This window comes from Haemaphysalis longicornis, unplaced genomic scaffold (assembly GCF_048455015.1).
Source record: "Haemaphysalis longicornis isolate Haplotype H1 unplaced genomic scaffold, Haemaphysalis longicornis Haplotype H1 scaffold_1, whole genome shotgun sequence".
Taxonomy (NCBI): Eukaryota; Metazoa; Arthropoda; class Arachnida; order Ixodida; family Ixodidae; genus Haemaphysalis; species Haemaphysalis longicornis.
Genome location: NW_027526203.1, coordinates 191,723,128 through 191,745,673, shown reverse-complemented (window position 1 = coordinate 191,745,673; position 22,546 = coordinate 191,723,128). Strand labels below are relative to the sequence as shown.

The 22,546-nt window shown below is 46.8% G+C and overlaps 1 protein-coding gene across 1 annotated transcript in view; it reads left to right on the top strand.

Annotated features, from left to right (window-relative positions):
* Nucleotides 1–4,762: 4,762 nt before the first annotated feature.
* LOC144140310 (bone morphogenetic protein 1-like) overlaps nucleotides 4,763–22,546 on the top strand; it is an 892,396-nt gene continuing 874,612 nt past the window's right edge. The window contains exon 1 of the mRNA XM_077672292.1: nucleotides 4,763–5,764. Coding sequence (XP_077528418.1) covers nucleotides 5,485–5,764 — 280 coding nt within the window. The 5' untranslated portion in view covers nucleotides 4,763–5,484. The remainder of the gene's footprint in view (nucleotides 5,765–22,546) is intronic.

Here is a 22,546-nt window from a genome sequence, read left to right as displayed (position 1 = left end):
AAAACAGCCCACTGTGCGGTGTCATGCATATCATGCATATGCCGTGTACATATCATGGCCGTGTACATATGCCGTGTACGGTGCGCAACACCCTTGTCTATAACACTGAGTTCAACTTCAATTGGTTACATCTCAAAACTGCGGACTCAAACTTGTAACAAAAAATGTTGAAGTCAAAATATTTTGTCCAGACTTCAGAACGACGCAATAGTTTCTTCAATTTTTTTTCGGCCCAGGCAAGATAAGGCTCTAAGTACAAAACATGTGTTATAGACAAGGGTGTTGCCCTCTGTACAAACCGTGTACATGATACGGCATACACCGCAGCAGCTAAAACTTGTCACCGCCCGCCAGAGCGGGACTATTGCTGAAAATCAGTTTGCAAATACGTGAAAGTGGGTGATAGTGCAGTGAAAGATTTCGCGGGGGATCGTCGTCGTCGCGGCCTCGCAAAGCACTGTCGGATAACTGCGGCGATGCTAAGCCTTTTTCCCAGACCTCGGTTGGACCAGTTCACCGCTACAGCGCCGCATGCTGAAACGCTAGCGAGCCGCTATAGTCATCGGTGGCAATCTTCAATTATTGTCGTTAGCGAGCATGTTGTGTTTGGAAGCACCCTATCTGCCTTCAAGCGCTCGTTTCCGCTATTATAAAACTGACGTGCCGACGTGGGCACGGTGGCGCGAGGAGCCGTTCGATGTGGGCCGGCCACCGACCGACCCCGCTGAGCGGTAGCGGATGTAGTAGGCGGAGCTTGGCCGTCGTCTGCTGAAAAATAAAAAGAAGCGCGACGTACCGCCGAGCTTAGCGAATGGCTGCGCGCATCTCGAACCAACCCTGTTTCTCTAGGTGGCCTTGCGCCAGGTTGGTGACGTCACCGCTTCCACAGTGCTTTGGAGGCGCGGTGAAAGAGGAAATGAGCCAGGCCTTGTTGCGGCCCCTTTTTAATGAACGATAACTCGGCTAATATTGAACGCTTTTACACCATTTTTGGGCAGGACGTTCTTTGAATCGTGCTCCAATGATTGCGCACGTAAAATCGCAACCTTTGCAACCCTGTTTAGGGCCCCTTTAACGTGCGCCGAGATCTCGTACACACGGGCGTTTTTGCTTTTCCCCTCCATAAGAAAAGCGGCCGCCGCGGCCGGGAATCGAACACGCGCCCTTGTGCTCAGCAGTACAACGCCTTAGCGAATGAGCCACCACGGAGGGTAGATCAGCAGTTACAGAGCTACTGCACCGGATACCCCACAATGTACGACGAGCTTCACAAGTAATTCTTACAAAGGCCCGCACTGGTTACGCCCTCACCCGAGGACATTTTAATTCCCTGGGAACACTACCGAACACAGGAACACAAAAATTTCCCCAGATCGTCTTCTGTGCTCCCTGGGCCGGCAAATCTCTCTGCTTTTCCAATAAAGAGCCTTCTCTCTCTCTCTCTCTCTCTCTCTCTCTCTCTCTCTCTCTCTGTGCCACCAAGATCGACTGACAATCAGCCACTTCCTAGAGAGTTTTAGAATAACGTGCGCAGACGTACGCAAACAGTTACGAGTGCTATTTTTTGCGTCGTTCGCACTGCGCATGCGCCGTACGTTAAGCCGCTTTTGCGTTTAGCGGACGGAAGAATAGCGGACGCTATTTCAGCAAAATAGCGTGCGTACGTGAGGCCGCTTGCGTTTCCAACATGGCGGCAAGTAGCGCGAAAACCATCCACGGTTCCGCTCTTCTGTGGACAGTAATATGCTTACAATGGACCTAGTTCTTCGCTCCTGTGTTTTAAAATACGTCGAGGGGTTAGCACGTCGCCCTCGAGCAGCTCTGTATCGTCGTGACATCGCTGACTGTCCGAGTGAAGCTTGCAGCCAAGCCAGCGACCGAAGCTGTGTGTGTGTGTGTGTGTGTTGTAAACGCGTTCGATCGGTTCGGGATCAAATGCGACGTTGTGCTTCTGCGGGTGGATAGTGCTTCCCATGCTCTGGATTATCTTTCTCGAGCGACGTACGACTCAACCTCGCATCGGGTATGTGCAGTGTGAGTGGCTAAAAGCCTTCTCGGCTTGCGCGCCAGAGTTAAGTGACTTGCTGTTCGCCCCCGCAAACCGCGCGCGAGGTGAGTGCCGAATGTACGACGGGCAGGAAGAGGCAACCGATCGCCGGTAAATCGTGATTCAGACTTGCAACGCATGTTGTAACGTTGTGTTCATTCGAAACGCATCTCTGGATTTTTTTGAAGTTAAATAAAATGTAGGCATCAAACCCGGGTATTCGGTTCAGGCCGTTCTCTGCCTGCGATAGCACGAAAGAAGTGCACGGGGCTTCAACGCTTTCTTTATGGAACGTACTCAGGTAAGAGAATATTCATGTCGTGTTATGGCCGTGTTGCATTCAATACTAACGGGAAATCGCTTGTTTACAATTATTTGGATAGTTGTAAAATGTCCAAGCACTCCACTGGCAGATGAGCCGGCGATTCATTTCGCAAAACATTTGACAGATGGCACCGTAAGCATTAGCGTGTCCCTACGCAAAACTGGTGAGACGCTGTACTAAAACGCCTCTCGCGGTGTTTACGTAGCGTAGCACAAAAATTTAGTGTTTACCGTACGCAAAAGCAACAAACGCTGTACCATAGAGCTTCATACTAATATATACTAGAGGGAAATCTTGCGCTGCATTCGCGGGCCGCCGTAGGCGGCGCCATTGCAGCTAGCGATGTTCCTCGCGTCCTTGGCTTGGTTAGCCACATGGCTTCTTTTTCGTCTTGAAGCCAAAAGTGGTAACATTGTTTTTTGTTCATCTTCCATGAAGCTTCTAAATAATCCCTGACAGAAATGTTTCTGGGGCTTTAATTTTATAATAACAGAACATATTCGATTAATTTTTTGCAGTAATATTGTTGCATTTTTGCAGCCAAAGCCAACTGTTCAGCCTGTTCGTGAGCCATGCCAAGGACAAGTGGAACGTGCCTGCCCGGTACATGACGGCATGCTCGCTGAAGCGCGGCTCCCCTAGATAGTGGCGCCAGATTTCCCTCTAATATATATTAGTATGAAACTCTATGCGCTGTACTAAAACTCCCTACTGTGGTCATGCAGGGTCCTGGAAAACATCCGCACAGGACACAAGCCTCCTAGAGTTACATCTGTACAGGACTGGCTAAACCCCGAGAACGATGCCAACAACGTGCTTCTAGGACTGTGGTCCTCGTGAAGGAGGCTCACCTCATCAACAGAACGCGAACTTCATCGACCCCTAACCTCTACCTCCTTCCCCTATCTCCCCAACAGGACAGAGTGCCAGCCTTGTGTAATAAATTTATTCATTCATTCATTACTTTATAAGTTTTCGTTGCTTTTTTTTCCACTGATATACATTACACAACTACAGTAATTAAGGGACCTAACTTCACGAATTATGAATTTTCGTAGAGATACAGGGTGTTACAGGTTGTCCGTTTTCACGGTTTTTTATTCGTATTCAGATTTGGTTTTCCGGTACTTCTTTATTTTTGTCCTCATTCCGTGAAGGTGGTGTATAAAATACATATTTATGATTTTGTTAGCTTTTTCTTTCAATTTTTGTTTTCCTTTGTGTATCTTTTAATCCCCTTCTACATTTATCTCCGCTTATTCTATTACAGCGATTAAATGTATTAACTTCGTCAATTACGCATTTCTGTGCAAATGCAGAGCGCTACACGGTTGGTCAACTTTTCACGATTTTTTTTAAGGTTACAAATCTGTGGGATGGTATTTTATAGCCGTCTCTCTGGTACAGTTGTTGGGCAATAGAATATATTCAACAACAGCAGAAAAAGAATGTCACGGATGGCAGAAGAGAGCCGATCCCGCGTCCGCAAACTATGTGTTTGCCCCATGTGCATTTATTCCACTCTCGGTCGCGTGCGCTGTGGAGTAGAGTTTTCTTGCTCATAGAAAGCATTCTCCTCGAGGGCAAGTGCCTGAGTTGTGTGCTGGCCTTCGTGAATACGCGTGGCTGCGTGGGAGTGATGCAACCGTTACTGGGACGTACGACCTCCTATGGGGCAGCGTGACGGGCGCTGACGCAGCATCTCTTGCAGCAGGCTTGAAAACAATATTCAATGTCAACGGTGCCGTAAACAAATTTAGCAGCAGGAACTAGTTTGTCCGCATGCGCAAGAGGAAAAAAAAAATGTGGCGGGACCCGGAGTCGTGGGTGTTCCCGCACCACGAACGAGCGCGCAACTTCCGTGGCCGGATTGCCGCTGCAAGCAGTCGACCATCAGATGATGGGTAGGAGTGGGAGTACGCGGCCCGACGACACGGGGCAGAACACGCCGAGCAGGGAGCGGGATGGGAGAACGTAGTATAATTACGAGAGAAGCCGCACAGAGGAATAGCGCACAATAAAATAGACGCTGGCAGAGAACGAAAGTCTGGGGAAAGGCGGAGATGTAGGGGTCAGAGGGAGCTCGAGCTAACAACCCAGACGAGACTCGCGAGACACTGTAATTAAAAAAGAAACAGATCTGAGATGGAATTAGGATAGAAGGAGTGCGATGCTAATGGACGGGGAGAGCGAGAACGGGATATTTGGAGAGAGAGAAAGAGACAGAGAGAGAGAGAGAGAGAGAGAGAGAGAGAGAGAGAGAGAGAGAGAGAGAGAGAGAGAGTGCGCGCGAGACGGAGAGGAGGTTTCGCGCGCGCAGGCGCGAGCGGCCCAGCGAGAGCGGCGCCGCGCGCGCCGTCGTTCCGTTTCGGAGTCCGCGACGAGGCGGTGTGGGCGAAAAGCGCGGAGGGCCCCCCTCTTCCCTGCCGTGGGTTCCTCGGAGCGTCGCGCACCGCCACCGGCGACCACAGACGCGTGAGCGGTGGCGTCGGCGGCGGCAGTCAGCGCGCGCTTCTCTCCTTTTCGCCGGGCAACGCGCACGCTGAAGCCGGACCGCACAACATCAACACTGCTCGCCAGCCGGAGGCGCACTGCGCCCGCCGCACAGAAGACCCCCCCCGCGTGCCGTGTCGGCTGCTGACGGACCCATGGGGGTCGCGACCATACCAGCTACAGCTGGCCCAGAGCTGTGACCCTCCGCTTGCTTTCTCTGCGCGAATTTTTTTTTTTTTTTTGTCCCCCCAACGTGACTGGTTTCTTTTTTTCTCTCAGCTTTTCGGGACCGTCCGCGGGACAGTCACCTCCTCGACTGTTGTTTTTTATGCCGTGAGTGGTTGCTTAGTTTAGTTTTTATCTAACCAGTTAAACATGAAGTGAACTGCGGGTGCAGTTACGAAGCCGCGCAGCGCTTCCGCCTTTCTAATCGTGATCTGCGATTTTCTGGTCGTATATCGCTGACTCTAGAAGTGTGCTGCAACTTTTCGGTGTTCGATTCGGGAAAAGTGTCGCTGCTGCCGTGTCCGCACTAGGCTGGAGGGGAGACTCTCTCGGTACTAAAAGTCGCGGCCGGCGGTGAATTGCTGTGGAACGGGACGGAAACGACGCCAGCGTCATGACGTGCGCGGATGATCGGTGCGATTCGACAGTGGCAGCATTGGCGGCTGCGTCGTCTGCGAGCGGACGGGCCTCGCGGAGGCAGTTGCGCAGTGTCAGTTGTAAAGACGGTGCGCTGCATGTTGTGACATGGCTGCTGGTGTTGGTGCTCTTTGTGCTGTGCTTGTTGGCCGCCGAGAACCGCGTGGACGCGAGACATTTCACGGCGGACGAGCTCCTGCGGACCAAGTATCCGATGAGGGTCTCTGACGACCTAGACCTTGATCCCTGCAAATCAGGTGGGTGGCGCGAACTACACTTCTTTCTCTCCTTCTTATTCGTTCGTAGCGTATCTACGTTTGCGTAAGATGACTTTTGTCTTCTTGCCCCAGCCCTTGGATGGGAGCCTGACTTTTCTCTTTCTCCTATAAGTGTGTTGGGAGTACGCTGCATTTTCGTAGAAGGCGAGATTCAATAAAAAGCTTGCTTTCTACAGATAAAGGGCTTGTGAAAAATAAACGAGCCAAGCTACTGTAAAATATTCAACTGTACCCGACGAAACGTTAGAACAGCGACTATTTCTGATTTGTTTTCTCAGCGTATGGCAATCGGTCATTGGGCTGGGCTGCGGCCGAACAGACCAGTGATGGTGCCTTCGTATGTATGTAGGTGCTCTACCACGTTTAAGTTAATATTGTGAATGCACCAAAGATGATTGACTATGAGGTTTAATGCGCCGACGGCACACACGCGATAAGGCGCGCTGTAGTGGAGGGCTCCGGTTTAGTTTTTTTCCACCTAGACATCTTTCACTTGCGCCGAAACCTCGAACACACCGCGGTTTTCGCTTTTCGGCTCCTTCAGAAAAGCAGCCGCCGCGGCCGGGAATCGAACCCGCGTCCTTGGGCTCAACAGCGGCGCCAAAGTTGGAAGCTTTATGTGCATATAATAACTGTGTACACCTGCTCAGATTTCAACCTTTTCAAATAACTCAATTATAAAGTTGCCGGCATCGGCAAGCTCAAAGTACTCCCGGCATGTTCGCAACTTCGCATTACACGTACTGCACATCAGCTAACCAGGCTTTCAAATAAAGGCTAGTTTCTTCGACGTTGAGGGTAGGGGTAAAGAGGAGACAGCGGCAGTTCCCCATCCGCTTTGGATTTGTTGGCAAGCAATGTCGACATCAGAGTCAACAAACACAAATTTGAAACAACTCGTAAAAGCCTTGGAAGTGTTCAGGTTTTCTTTACATAAATGAAGCGCTAATACTGCAAAGGGGCACAATCTCAGCTTTTCTATTAGCAAACAGATCGCTCTGGATACCTTCTGGTCGCTCCAAGTAGCCAGAAGGTAGCCTAACCAACTTCCAGACTTTTTTTTTATTATTGTTCTTGCTATTCCATGAATCTCGGTTTTCTGCAAACCGCACATTGTATGCACTCTTGCTATTTGTAATTTTGTCATGTCTCGCCGATACTGTGGCCCATTGTTGCCTGCCGCAAACGTCCTTGGCTAACAAGCATATTACAGACTGGCGACAAAGGTAAGTGCATCCTTCTTCAAGCTCCCACGTTCGCTTTCTACAGTTGGCCCGTACCAGTGCCCAATGTGCCGGGGCACGTTCTCGCATAGCGCGTGGTGAGACTGTATGCCCATCGGTGGTGGGTCTGGCCCCTGCGACGGTTACCCGCGGTCGATTTGCCGAAGTTAACTTGTAGCTCTGTAACGTTCACTTGGACAGCGGCCGGCGCAGTCGAACGCCCTTCCCACCCGTGCTTGCCGGCGGATAAACAGATAGGAAGTACTTTCTCTTGTGACTGATATTTTTTTCCTGCGTTGCGTCTGTTGAATACCGCTTTGTAGTGAACAGATAGCTCCATTTGAAGAGGCCATGAAGAAAATCAAAGTTTGGTAAAAAAAAAACACTTTTCCCCATTAAAAATGACACCGATTTCATCGAAACTTGAAACAAAAATAGCTAAATAACAAAGAAAGCAAATGAAGTAGCTGGGACTCACCGACTACTTTCGCGCCAGGTACGTTTTGTTCGAGTGATTAGCGCCCACGGACCAAAGAAACCACCGCAAAACATTCCTGCGCGTATTTATTGGACCCCTACAGTAAATGCCAACGTGCAGTTAGCACACTCATAACTAGAATTTCAGTGTTCCCTCTATTTCGTCGCTGCTTACGTCGTGTAGCGCGAAATTTGAAAAAAAAAAGTAAATATTTCTTGCTTTTCTTGGTAGGATAAACAAACGTCTTTCGTGAGTGGAATGGAGCTGAGCGAGCTTCTATGCTAGTTCAGCCAAAATAACCACGGTTGCATTTCCTATTCAAGCTCCTTTAAACTGTGACGACAATAGGGGGCTGATCTCCACCCCTGTGTTCTTGTTTTGCACGGACTTTCTATGGGTGTTTTGTCCGGTGATTGGACAGCGGCCAGCGGGCGACCTTGAAAATTCCTTCGGGTTCGCGAGGGCGGCGAGGTGGCGGGGAGGTCCTGTGCCTCCAGAGCCTCCTTGCACCCTCGGCCGGCCACCCGCCCATTTAATATGGGCCCCAACCGGCACTTACGGCGCCGCCAATGCTCGCGTCCGGCAAGCAAGTACATACTACCTACGTTCCTGCAAAGCCACGCCGAGCCTTTCACCTAGCCCTGGCGGGAACGTGAAGTGCGGGCGGCGCAGCGCCTTCCTTCCGTGTGTCGTGCTCGAGCCAAAGACGCGTATGGCTCTCTCTGCGTACACTCGGTCCGGGCTCGTTAACCTTGGGACACGTTTTCTGCCCCCTTTCCGACTTCGCGCACAAACTGTGTTTTGAACGATCTCGTTACGTTTTCTCCTTTTTTGATGTTAGAGTCTTTCTTGACTTATCCCCGATCGCTGTCGGCGGTAGCTATTCCGGATATCGCACGCCTCGTAATCCTCGATCGCAGTGCAGCCGGATGGGGGAAAAGATGCTCGTTGTGCGCGGCCACCGCTGATGTCGAATCTGCGACTCAGCTCGGTTCCTTCTTGCCCCCCCTGTCAGCGTTCTTATCCAGGCGACTTTGGCCGCAGATTTGGCACACTGTGCTTTTTCGGCGCTCGTGTTTTTGTGCATTTTTTCCTTGCTTGTTTGCGTGTGAGTTTTTTTTTAATTCTCCACCGTACTGCTGGATAAGCGGGGTGCGAGATACAGAGGTTTAAGAAGCGATGGCTGTAGAAGTGGAGACTGGATTTTGTTATTTGCGTTCCGGAAAACATCGCATGACGTCAGCGCGTAGGCGGCGAGAAGCGTGCGCTAGTTTCCGGTTCTGGCTATCGCCCTCGACTTCGTTCTTTTTTTTGTGTGAATATATAGAAAGATCAGAAAATGGTGCTGACGAGCCGTCCACTTATCTTAGTCTCTCACTTGTTCGATATCCCTCCCCTTCTCTTGTTTTTGTAAGCGATGTTTGAACAAGCTTTGAACAGATGCGAGACAGCAGAAAAAATAAAGCCAGCACTCTGCCGGTTATGTTGATAATGACTTTTGTTTGGTTAGCGGATCTTAGTTGTGCACAGCTCGGGGGGGTGTTTTTGCTGTTGTTGCTGCCTAAATTACTGTAAGCGCGTCCTTGTCTTCTTGAGTGCAAGGTTTAGCATGTAAGGACGAGTCTAAGTCTTCGTCACATTATACCTCCTCCTTGTATAAGCGTCTTCTTCAGCTGGTGCTCTCTTCTTTAAACCATGTTCCCAAGCCACCCCCCCCCCCCCACCCGCCCCCGCGCCCACACACGCACACAGAAAATCCTACGTTACTTCAGCAATACGAGGGTAGCTCTTCCATCGGTTCACTCAGCTGAGGGATTATTTCTAGTTTGATTAGCCCACAGCTTAAGAAAAATTTTTATTCAAGAAAACGTACTGAAGAATCCGCTGCAGTGGCTGTACGTATGTAAGCGGCAAGGAAAGGGCGCGTTGTTCCGGTACGCGAAGTAGCCATTTCGATTAATTTTCCTAACAGCTGTGTAGTCACGATGAAGACAAAAGGCAAAAATGCCGACGCACCGTCAGGACTTTCTGTTGAAATGCTCGGATTTATCTAAAATAATCCCACTACGCCTTCAATTGTACCCCTCATTGAACACATGCTGCTTTGGTGCGTGATTCCGCGATTGAGAGGGCCATCTGCAGCAGGGTCAAAACAGGAGGTGCACCCACGGGAAACGGCGCAACCTCAGGAAGCTCAGGCTTCTCTTTGATATTATGCACGGAAGCGGCAAACAAAGCAGGCAGCTCTCCCTTTTCTTTGTGCATGACGTGCGGAAATGAATGTTCGCACTGTACAAGCAAGCAAGAAAGCTGATGGTTTAGGTCGTGTGATCTAAAACCGGTGATCTTAACGCGATGGTTTGGATCACAGGACGCGAGAAAACAGGTGGCCAAGCTGGCAAAACTCGTCGTTTTGAAACAAAAGCAATGTGGAATTCGCGAGGTATGTCATTGCATTAGCAGAGCCCTTCTTGAGCGCATTCGGCGGAGCTGCAGGATCAGCCCTTTGCTGCGGAAACATTTATGCTCTGACACGTATATGTCCAACCGAAAGGCTTGCACATAACACTCGCCAGTACTGACATCATGCCAAGCGGAGATAGAGGTACTTGATGATTTCTTCTTTGAAAATCGCAGGGGGCCGGTGATAGTCCGACTAATAGTCTGTGATCCGACTATTCGCAGATGATTGCGTAATTTACCGTGAAATAACTAATCCTAATGACTGCTCAGTACTTCAAAGTGACCTAAACAGCGTTTCCTCTTGGTGTGATGTCTGGTTAATGACACTGAATGTGCGTAAATGCAAAGCTATGAGAATTACACCTAACCGCAACAACGGCATTCCCTACCCTTACCTACTAAAAAATAGCTCTCTCGACGCTGTTAATACGTACAAATACCTTGGTCTTCACATAAGTAATAACCTCTCGTGGCAAATGCATGTTGATTACGTAACCAGCAATGCTAACCGCATGCTTCGCTTCCGGCGCCGTAACTTTTCTCTCGCCCCTCTTTCTTTAAAACTACTGCTGTACAAAACCCTTGTCAGATCAAAACTAGAATATGCCTCTTCTATTTGGGACCCGCATTTATTATTCCTTTCCACCTCCGTTGAATCCATTTAGAACCGTGCTGCCCGATTTATTGTATGCAACTACTCTAGAACCTCCAGTGTATCTTCAATTAAAATGCACTTAAATCTTCCTGACCTTTCAGTAAGAAGAAAAATAGCCCGGTTGTGCCTTTTTCACAAAATTTACTTTACTAACCCTGGCATCAAGTGCGACCTTTCTGCAGTTCCTTCATATGTTTCTTCACGCATTGACCACAAATTCAAGGTTGAAGTGCCTTCCTGCCGTACAAACTTGTGCTTCAATTCATTTGTACCGAAAACTGTGACGGAATGGAACCACCTCCCCGCTTCGATCGCCAGCATCACTGGAGCTTCATTGTTCGAGACGGCCATATCAAACTCTTTTTAAAAAACTTGTATGACCCATTCCTCTCTGCAACGCCCTCGAGGCCCTGAGAGTATTGTAATAAATAAATAAATAGTCTCAGCACTGACAACCGCTGAGTGGTTGCTCGAACATCCGCGCCAAAAATATCCTTACGCATGCAAACATGGACGTGCGGAGAAAAACTTGAATATGGGCTGGGTTCCTCTAATAGTTGCTTGATTTTAAAAGAACCAGAGCGTAGTGGCTAAGTGCTGGCAGCGTCACCGCTGTGAGGCGAGTATTCTGTTGTTGATTGATTGTGGGGTATAGGGCGTTGAAACTACGCCTGGGTTATGAGGCGCGCCGTAGCGGTAGGCTCCGAAATAGTTTTAACCACCTGGCGATCTTTACCTGGGAATCACCTGGCGATCTTTTTGACGCACAGGAGTTTTCGCGTTTCGCCTCCATCTGAAAACCAGCCGCCGCAACCGGAATCGAACCCGCGTCCTGGGTCTCAACTGCACAACGCCTTAGCCAGAGCAACCGCGGCGGGTGAGTAATTCGTGGTGGCAGTCAGTGTTGCGGGAACTAATTTCCTTTTATTTCATTTTCTGTTACGTTTTTAAAAGCCCGAAAGGTTTTGGCAATAATGGTAAGTCGAACGTATAAAACAATGAAAAGAGAAAGAAGAATTAATACGACGAAAACAGATTAGCTAGAAACGAAAAGTTCTGCGCGTAGATTACAGAAAAAATTTAAAAGAAGAAAGGAGACATGTACAGCCAGAGCAATGATAAAAGAAACTGGCAATCGCGTCTCATTGACCGCCGTGAAGACGCTAATTTATGATGTGATATTTGCGTAGGACGACCCAGGTAAAGTCAGAAAAACAATTGAAAAGCAAGATGACAATGCTCCATTTTTATTAAAAGTTCTTCAAGCGGGAAAAAAGCAAACGAACGGATTTTTCAGTATTGAAATCGTAGCCTACATCTGTATTAAGATACGACTTATCCCTTGCTTGCGCCCAAATGCAGAAGTTTTTTTGGGGTCTGTTTTCTCCGTATATTTAATCCGATGTGCCACGTAAAACGTACGTCATCGTCCAAGTGTAGCAAATTCTTCCAATGAACATTGCGTATCACTACATGCAGCATCGGTAAATGGAAGCGCCGTGCTAGTGCCCAGGTTTGCGGTAGCATAAAGAAATTGGAGACGGAAAGTTACCTGGTTGCCGTTTTTCAGCGAAGCTGTATATGGCTTATATCCCAACATCTTTCTTAAGAGTCTGTGGATATAAAACATCCTGTAGGGCGAGCATTGAAAGTGCGATCGCGAATAAGCGAGAACGACCGATAGCAGAGTAGACAAGAAAGAGAGCGCCAAACCAGCAACACGGTAAGCGCCGCGCATGTTTCCAGTCAATCACTCATACAACATGTACCATAGTCTTCGTTTCACTAATGAATTTGCGAGAATACGTCTCGCACCCACACGAGGGATAGGGTACCTGTTAACAGAGGAGAGCATGTAGCGATTGCATAAGTCATTGCGGCACCATGTGCAAACGTGACTGGAGTGACGTAAATAGCTGTACATACATCAAATACAAACATGAAAGACACGCACAAAATACGTGTACATAAAAAATACATGTTCAAAAGACATATATGCAATATATACATCACCGAATTGCATTTTGTGATGGCGCAGTATACAACGCATGACGGGACGTCGGTACTTCATATTAGAGAGAACCCGCGTATTGGTGTTCTTCGTGTCCCTTCGGATATCGTTATGGGCAGGCGATGGATAGTGAGGACTCATGAAGAGCAGCGTCAGTACGAGGAGCTACCACGGAAACAGAAACGGCAATACCATTTAAGTTTTTGTAAACTGCATTTGCGAATTAGAATCGGAAATGAGAGGCTCGTTGAATTAAGACAGAAATAAGGGTTGGCAGTCAAGAAAACCTCGGAAAGCAAAGGGGAGGATATGGTAGGTCATTGAAACAGATAAAGAATTTGGAAAGAAAGAAAGTGGAGAAAAAAATGCCCGCCAGGTGGGATCCAAACCTACGACCTCCAGAATAACGGTCTGGTGCGATAACCACTACGCTACGGGCGGGGCTATTTTCCCCCTCCGCTTTCTGGGGTATTTATGTCAATGTAATTTTTTCCCGCGCTTGGGGGTGGTAGCCAGCGCCACTCCGACGTCTCGGGGTGAAGGGGACCTTCTTTTTAACCCCTGGGCCGTGACTCGAGTGTCTACGACATGTCGAGAGTGGTCGACCAGCGTTGAACCCTCTTAAGCTCCCTATGGCACCAAGACTGCCAGAACAGAGGCCCTCGCTATGCATGTAGCGAATCAGAATAGGAAATGCCCTCGGCTCGTTGAATATAAGACAGAAATAAAGTTTGGCAGTCAAGAAAACCTCGGAAAGCAAAGGGCAGGATATGGTAGGTCATTGAAACAGATAAAGAATTTGGAAAGAAAGAAAGTGGAGAAAAAATGCCCGCCAGGTGGGATCCGAACCCACGACCACCAGAATACTGTGTGGGTATATATATATATATATATATATATATATATATATATATATATATATATATATATATATATATATATATATATATATATATATATATATATATATATATATATATATATATATATATATATATATCAGCGGGTCGAACCAAAAAAAAAATACAGGTTCGGTTACGGTTTTGGTTCAGGCGAAATTATTTCATACCGGTTCAGTTCCGGTTCGACAAAATCACGTACCGAACCGGTTCGATGAGTTGAATTATCACTGCAATTAGAACACAAACATTTAGTAGTTTAAAACGACAGTCAAATCAAAATACAAATATTCAAAATGCTGCTGTTCCCCAAGGGCAGTAGCGCAATTGCAAAGCTAGCATTAAACATTTACGAGATATTAGCAAAACAGATGAAGTGGCGAGGATTTACCACCTACTTTCTCACCTAGACTTTATGTTAATTGTCCTAGCGACTATTAGTAAAGCCACCGCCAATAGATATGACGGTGGGATATATTTTCGGCACTTTCCTTTTTTGTTGAAATCGCAATAGTCGCTATGGAACGCCCATCACGCTAACCTTTAAGCCTTAAATTTATGCCTGCGTACTGGCGCGTTCAAATACCAGCGCTTAATACCACTGGCGCACATTTTTCATATTTGTAACGAAACAGAAAAATCCTACAACAGGCACATAAATACTGCCAATGAATTAGATTACTTGGTCACCCTGAAGAATTTGTTAGCTGTCACCTTATCGAATGTGTTAGCCACACTTTCGTTACAAGTAAGCTCTAGTTAACGCTCAGTCACTGCATTATTGCTCTGACCACTGCAATTCCTTTTGCGATAGCTATACCGGATGTGTGCATTGCAATCAGTATGTCATCGGACTACCTGACCCCCGGCCATCGTTCTGTGTGCTGCATTGCGGAATCTTATGACAGATTCTGTTATAAAATGAAAGGGAAATTTGACGCGCGGAGCGTGAGATGGGACTTTTTTGGGTAGACGCTCTTTATTTCGTCCACAGCAGTACTCCCCTCCGGAACGAGTAGCAGTAGAAGTAATATAGCGTGTTTGCTAGTCACTACAAGTGCACCTTCGAAAAAAAGCAGATCTGTAAGGGACAAAACTGCAGAAGAAGCAGAAAAGATGATCGCTGGCCGAATGGGGCAGTGTGAGGTACCGGCCTGCCTTTCTGCACGTGTCAACTGCTTTATTACTGTTTCTGCTTCCAAGACAAGGTCGAGGGCTGCGGTTTCTTGCCAAGGGAGTAAGTGCGCACCGTAACAGTTTTTCCTGACATATCTGTTGTTATTTGCATCGGTAAAAAACGGAACTTGTCCTCTGTATGGTCCTCAAAAACTCACCACGGAATTCACTTCCTTCGCATTCATGACACGTTTGGTTGTGAAAGGCAGGGCAAAGAAAAGTATAGAGCAATATCCACGTTTGGGTGCTTGTTTTACTTATTGGGTTTTACTTACTTGTTGCGTAATATTTTAAAACAACGTGATTCACCTTTTTTTGTTGTTTTCTGTGTAAACACAATTTAAAAAAAAACTGACCATTTGATGACCCGTGCAATATCTCTGCTCCGAGGCGCAGCTTAAGTGGCAGGCTGGCAGATTTATTTTAACCAGCTGGTGATAGTAAGCGCGGATCAAAATCTAGATACACGGACGTTCTCGATTTCCATCTACTTCAGAAAAACGGTCGCTGGGGAGGGAGATCGAGGCCACTTGTGGTCAGCAGCAAACGGCTTAGCCACTCAGCAGCTCCTGCAGCCACACTTGTCAAGTATTAACAATGTGCAGCTGTCGGACCTTTAAAGCAAACTATGAAATGCAAAACGTTTGCACAAATCGGGTGTGGGCTTTCGCTGTTACGCAGTGGAGCACTCCTGCAGCCTGATTTCTGCAATAAAGTCGCAGCTGGAGAAGGGCAAAGTCGTTTTATATCCCCTGCAAGCTGCCGAGAATGACATCTCGTTTGTCAGCTTGCACTACGCTCGCGCTTCCAGCAGCAACAGACCATTGCTACATTGGTGCTTATTCATTTCCCCTGTTGTTACGTAGAGCGTGATAGTGTTCAGTTGTCTGGAGGGGAAAGTGCACGAGCGAGTACGAAGTTGATGGTACGTGAAAGAAAAAAAGGCCTGAATTGCATTGACTGTGCAATATCAACAACGGAGGGTCGAACCGTTTCGGAATGAACCGGTAACCATTATTTCTTTTTTCGGTTCAGTTCCGGTTAGACACACTGATATATATATATATATATATATATATATATATATATATATATATATATATATACAGAAAGAAATTCCGGAAGTCTACAACGCCAAAGAAGGCATAGGGGAATGTTTAGACTATTTTTTACCGTTAGTGACGTTACATTATTATTTTTTTTATTAATTACGTTAGAAAGAAAGAAAGAAAAACACGCGCCCAGAGTGGGGACCGAACCCACGCCTTTCGATTAGATCTCGAATGCCTTGGTAAGGCTTTCGAGATCTAATGCCTTATATACATATACAAATCTTATATACATATACATATACATATACATATATACATACATATATACATAAGCTTAAGAGGGTTCAACGCTGGTCGACCACTCTCGACATGTCGTAGACACTCGAGTCACGGCCCGGGGGTTAAAAAGAAGGTGCCCTTCACCCCGAGTAGTCCGAGTGGCGCTGGCTACCACCCCCAAGCACAGGAAACCAAAATACCTAAACCTAAATACCCCAGAAAATGGAGGGGAAAATCGCCCCGCCGGTAGCGTAGTGGTTATCGCACCATACCGGTATTCTGGAGGTTCGGATCCCACCTGGCGGGCATTTTTTCTTCACTTTCTTTCTTTCTTTCCAAATTTTCTATCTGTTCAATGACCTACCACATCCTCCCCTTTGCTTTCCGAGGTTTTCTTGACTGCCAACTCTTATTTCTGTGTTATTTTCAACGAGCCCCTCATTTCCTATTCTGATTCGCTACATGCATAGCGAGGGCCTCTGTTCTGGCAGTCTTGGTGCCATAGAAAGCTTAAGAGGGTTCAACGCTGGTCGACCACTCTCGACATGTCGTAGACACTCTAGTCACGGCCCGGGGGTTAAAAAGAAGCTCCCCTTCACCCCGAGTATTCCGAGTGGCGCTGGCTACCACCCCCAAGCACAGTAAACAAAAATACCTAAACATAAATACCCCAGAAAGTGGAGGGGAAAATCGCCCCGCCGGTAGCGTAGTGGTTATGGCACCATACCGGTATTCTGGAGGTCGTGGGTTCGGATCCCACCTGGCGGGCATTTTTTCTTCACTTTCTTTCTTTCTTTCCAAATTTTCTATCTGTTCAATGACCTACCACATCCTCCCCTTTGCTTTCCGAGGTTTTCTTGACTGCCAACTCTTATTTCTGTGTTATTTTCAACGAGCCCCTCGTTTCTTATTCTGATTCGCTATATATATATATATATATATATATATATATATATATTTGTATGTATGTATTTCTTTGCTGACTCATCGCTGTGATTTAGTGGGTGTAAGTGAGGAGACTGAAGACGAGGTAACGCAGCCTATTCTTGTCCGTGGTTGCTGGATCTTTAAACGAACCAACAACAAAAATTAACTGTGTGTACAAGCCCAAGTTGCCTCAAATAATCTGTTTCGTTTCACTACCGCATGCCTCATTACCCACATGTACACACTCGATGCATGAAAGCCCTAAATCGTATTTCAAACACCCTCTGCGGACTTGCACTAATCGAAGTTCGGTATGGTGATCATTGAAATATTCCACAAAACCTTCATGTGCATGAGTTAGATCTTTTCTTTTTTTTCTTGCTGCCGCTCGTCAACACTACGCTGAGTCGCAAACACGGGTTTTCCATGATTCGACGAACCCAGAGAAGCTGACATCACTACTGCAGAAGAGATCTGTCCTGCGACCCCTCACCCCTCTCCGCAACATCTCACCTGCGTCGTTTTTTTTCGCGCTCACACGCCGTTGTCATTTCATTTTCTTCTATCTAAACCAAACCTGCCGCTTCAAGCTTTCTCGAAAGAACTTCTCTCTTCAAGTAGCTCCAAGTTCAACAAAGACTTTCGCAAACTTATCTGGTTTGCGAGTATTCACTTCTTTCTATTGTCGTTCCAGCGCGCTTATCTCCCACACTGCGCTGCAGTCAGCACCGCCAGCAGCAGTCAGAGTATTAGGTGAAGAAGAAGGAAATAAAGCTAAACGTGAAGCAAACTCCCGATTGGTTCATGCTTGGTCCCCCTCCTACCCCCCCCCCCCCCACACCAAAAAAAGAAAAAAAAGAAAGGAGTAACAGTGACAGAATGAGTTGAAGCGAAAATGAAGACGATATTGGGTATGCTGAGTTGTGGATAGCACAATGGAAGTAAAGGACACGTTAAAGATATTCCTGGTCGTTATGAAATGAGCCAAACAACGCGAATTTGATGGGATAACTAAAAAGCAAAAGGAATGTACGCACAAAAAAAAAGCTACCGAAAGAGCAGTCAGCTCGGAATGGGAGCCAGAAAGGCTCGGCTGAAGCAGAATCGGCCCGAAAAAAAAGTGCGAGAAAAGCGTAATAAGAGATTTAACCGACCTTGCGAAGCAGCGCTCTGAAGTGAGAGACAGTTGTCAGTTTGCGTTCGTTGGTGCACCGGCAAGGCGCAAAATTGGCGAGAAAAGCCACTTGACGGGCGCGGCATCCAGCTTGCTGCTTGTTACTACCCCCCTCGTTGTGGCGCCAACATTACCGAAAAAAATACAAGAACGAAAGAACTTCTAGAGAGGAGATGGAGATGGGGAAGAGACATCAGATAATCTGTAGAAAGCAAGTAAATGGGAAACAAGTAGAAAGAGAAATGAAATTGAGAAAATCTAGGCATGAGCGGGAAGCCTTTGAGACATTACAGGGAAAGTTGAAGATATTATATTATTTATTTGTTTTCGCCCCTCGTCCATGCAGCATTTTTTTTTTTTTTAGAAAAGGGCGGCATACCCGTGAGCTTTTTCCGGGGAAATTTGGAACAAGAGAGTGAAACATTCAAGTGAAGCACAGGCACCGGAAGAATGTTTGAGTAAACGCACTCAGAGATTGTCACCAGCCTCCTTCCTTTGCAGAGCTTCCAATGATTTTGTGTTTAAAAAAAGACAGGGATGATAGACGAAGGTGTCGTCTCTTCCCGCGCAACCTAATCTGGCAGGGCGCATAATCTAGTGCCCGCGTTTGTCAGCGAAACTCGGAGATTTAATCTAATTTACCAACTCGTGGAGCCTTCCCTGTCAATAATGCCTGTTACGCCCATGTAGGTCGCAGTTTGTTCTTCTTCCAGCCAGGATATTCCGTCATTCAGCTACGCGACATCTCGGCCGGTCCAAGCGTGTTTGCCATAGTTCCCGTCCTCATTTTTTTTCTTTTACACCGACAGCGGGAGGCAGTTTATTATCGGGGATATCACAACGTGTGACTGTCGCCGGAGTCACGGCGTGTGCGCCACAGAGGCCAGGCTATGTAAAACAGAATGATTTTACTCGTTCACATGTTTGGGGGAACTAGGTCCCATGGCTTGAAAGGCATGGGTCATAGTCGCTCGACCGCAAGTCGGTGCCGATGGGAAATTTCAAATTGTGTTTTGCACGCACGTATTTTGGCCTGTTTCAAAGTCTACAAGGAGGATGAAAAATTCATCTTTGAATTTTAGGTTTCGCCGCCATGAGTAACATAGCACTTAGAGTGACGGCACAAGATCCCGGAAGAGGAGGGAAAATGTCTGGTTGCGACCGGGTTTGAAAGTTTTGCACTATTCTATACACTGCCGCAAAGAGCCCCGATGTGGACGCTTGCTAGTAGTGATCGAGACCAAATGTGTGTATTGCGACCGTTTGCCACTTACGATTTAGAGTATTTCTTAGTTATTTAGCGCCGTCAAACTTTGTATAGTTGTAATCTTTTTCCCTAGCGGTCAAATCATTAAATGGGGCAATAATTTGTTTTAGGAACTTAGCATTACAGCTCTTTTATAGCGGTTTTTAGTTTCCTGGGGGGGGATTCCGCGTGGTTGCAATACAGGCGGCGCCATATCATTTATTGTCATAACACGGTTGTATTCCACACATGATTAAGAGCGAAACAATAACCAGACACCATGGTACCATCTGTTTTAAACTCCACTTGTTTGAGTTCCAATGACACCCTCTTGACGCAACCATTCTTTCTTGTACTAACTTTAATGAATGTGTGAGGTTTCTTAGTGCAGTACGGCCCTCTTAGCGGTCAAATTTACGTATACAGCAAAAAATGGGTTCAAGAAAACCGTACTGGGTTCACCCATGCCATTTGATCAGATAAAATAGAAAAGGTATAAGAAGGGAGGGGTGGGGGTGCGGGAATGGGCGAGATGAAAAGCGATGACTCCGACTATGAATGTAGTACAACACTTGCCCGTTTGTAAAATATATTTTTTCACTAGCTGGGTTAACCACTTTAATTCTTAAGCGTATATCAAAATCGAACACTTGTAAATTGGATGATGTTCGCCGCCCCATCTATATCCTTTCCCGCACTGCCATTTGTGACATCACAAATCGTGAATGGTGAAACGGAATGGCTAGAGCTTGCAAAGCGTTTCTGGGCCATGTAGGAAAATGAGTGCACGCGGCCACTTTTTCTGCAAAAATGCTCTTTAAAAGCCCCAAATCTTAACGAACACACAATTAAAAAAAGGATGTCTCAAGGCAAACGATAAGAATTGTGTCAGCTTCGCATTCGTTGAAATGTCTCGCCTTGCCGTACCAGCGGCGTCAAAAGGTGCGTGCGGGTCAACGTGAGAGTCCGCACCTACCACTTAGCACCAGCGCATATACTCTATGCATAGAATAGCCAGTGGCAGAAGTCAGAGGTGATTAGCGAAACCAGCCACGCTGCCGGGAAAGCCATGATTTTATTGATCCAGTGCGCACGCATTTCCTGCACAGTCTTCTCCAGTCGGCAGAACCTCTCAGCAATGTTCGGATAGGGCGGGGCTTGACGGCCGCCCGGTTCCGAGGCCCTATTCTCGCCGCCGCCATACCAAGGTGACGTTTAAAAAAACTCCTCATTTGCTTTCAACGTTCGCGATGCAAGTAGGAGCCAATAGAACAAGCCTTGAGGAAGAAGGTTCCGGTTCACTCCGGGTGTTTTGTAGCGGGATCCTTAACGTCACAAGGAGAAAATGGAAGGGATACGGGAGAGAGTAATTATTCCTCACCAAACAAGTCATTATTGGCCACTACAAAGCGTGAGCTGCAAAACGCGAGCTACAAAACCGGAGCAACAAGACGTGAGATTTTTTATGTTAGCACAAAAAGTAGTTGCGTCGTGTGCGTGTGTGTGTACGTGTGTACGTGTGCGTTTGTGCGGGCGTTTGCGTGTGCGTGTGTATTTGTGCTATCTCTTCTCGGCGTTTTTTTCCCCTCGAAGAATTTATCGTCACGTCTGCTCGTGCCGTCCTCAACACCAAAAATAAAGAAGGACTAGGCAGTTTGTCAAACTGTTTTAACCGCCGTACAGAATATATGGGTTACATGCAGTAAAGTGGAGCCTGCCTGAAGTTTTATCAATTAAGTGATGAGTAAATGTCAGCTGCAGGGCTGGTTTTGATCTCTTAATAGAGGTGGGGTCGATGCTGCCGTATCGCTGCACTCGTTAGCTTCCAGTTTCTATATGACGACAAGATTAATCACGGAAGAGTGTTTTTCTTTCATTTTTTTGTCCTGCGCCACTCTTGCTATCCTTACTATCTTTAATCAATATCACACCCTTATTTCTTACTTTCCTGCGTCCTTTTCCTCTCTTTCTTTGTTCCTTCTCATTACCTGTGTTGCACGGCGAAGTCACGAAGCAAAAAAATACAGTTGAAATTGCCTGTATAATACCTGTGCTACACGAGCGTTTGAAAGGACATTTGGGTCGAAAGGCCTTTTAAATTTCGAATGCCATTTGAACTCGAAGAAGTTCCGCCGATCTACAGGACAATTCTCAAAGGCAGTTGAAAGTTTTCGCGGTCGCCCGCCATGTTTTGGTGTCGCTACTGCCGCCCTAGCTGTTTCGTTCTTGATAAAAAATTAATTTTACAGTAAAAATGAAAAAAAAAACAAAAATTGATAAGTCTACATGCACTAACACCTTTTTTTTTTTTTTGCACCACTGATGTTGAGAGTACCAACTTACCTTGTAATCGTAAAGCGAGTGATAGAAAACAAAAACAAGTGAAAATTATGAAGATTGTGTACTTTAAACCCCAACTTTTACTCGTAAATAATTGCTTTGTAATTACGGCATGCAGAAACTGCGCCCGAGAGTACGACCGCTCTTGTTTCAAAGGCATTTAAGTACCTCAAAGGTCGTCGGTGGTGCTCCTTTGACTTCAATGGAATTTAAACCAAAGGCCTCTGAAAAACGTCGTGTAGCAGTTCAAAGGTGTGATTTGAGTCAATAGACATTCTACTCAAAAGCCTTCGAAACGCTTGTGTATCACGGGTATGAGTGAAACTCACATTTATCGCGTGAAAAAATTGGTATCGCACACACAAGTTAATGGAAATTTACTAAGTTGCCGTACGCACACTCACAGAAGGTGTGTTTCGATTTAAGAGAAACTGCCGGTTATTTTGATTTCCGTTAAAAGGGAGTTCCAAACATCTGTGAGCAGACTAAGACATTTTGGGGGCTGAGAGGCCGCACGAAACGCCACCCGCAGCCGTGCTCCCTCAGATTCCGAACTGTGAAACTCCTTTACAAACACGCTGCGCCGGTTCGCCTCATCAACACTCGCCGCTTCGCGCCACCGGCGTGTACTTTCCACCCTTTTCCTTCCCACGTCCGTTACTATGACTTGGAGCTTTAACTAATCGCCCTTGCTATATTTCAGCTTAACGTTAGGTAACCCGAGCGTTTATCCTAAGGGCATGCCGAGCAACGTCAAACTCGGTACGTCAAGCTGCTGGTTCCAACTGGCGATAGACCTAAAATCGTGACGTTAGGCCTAACCTTGGGCCACCGCATA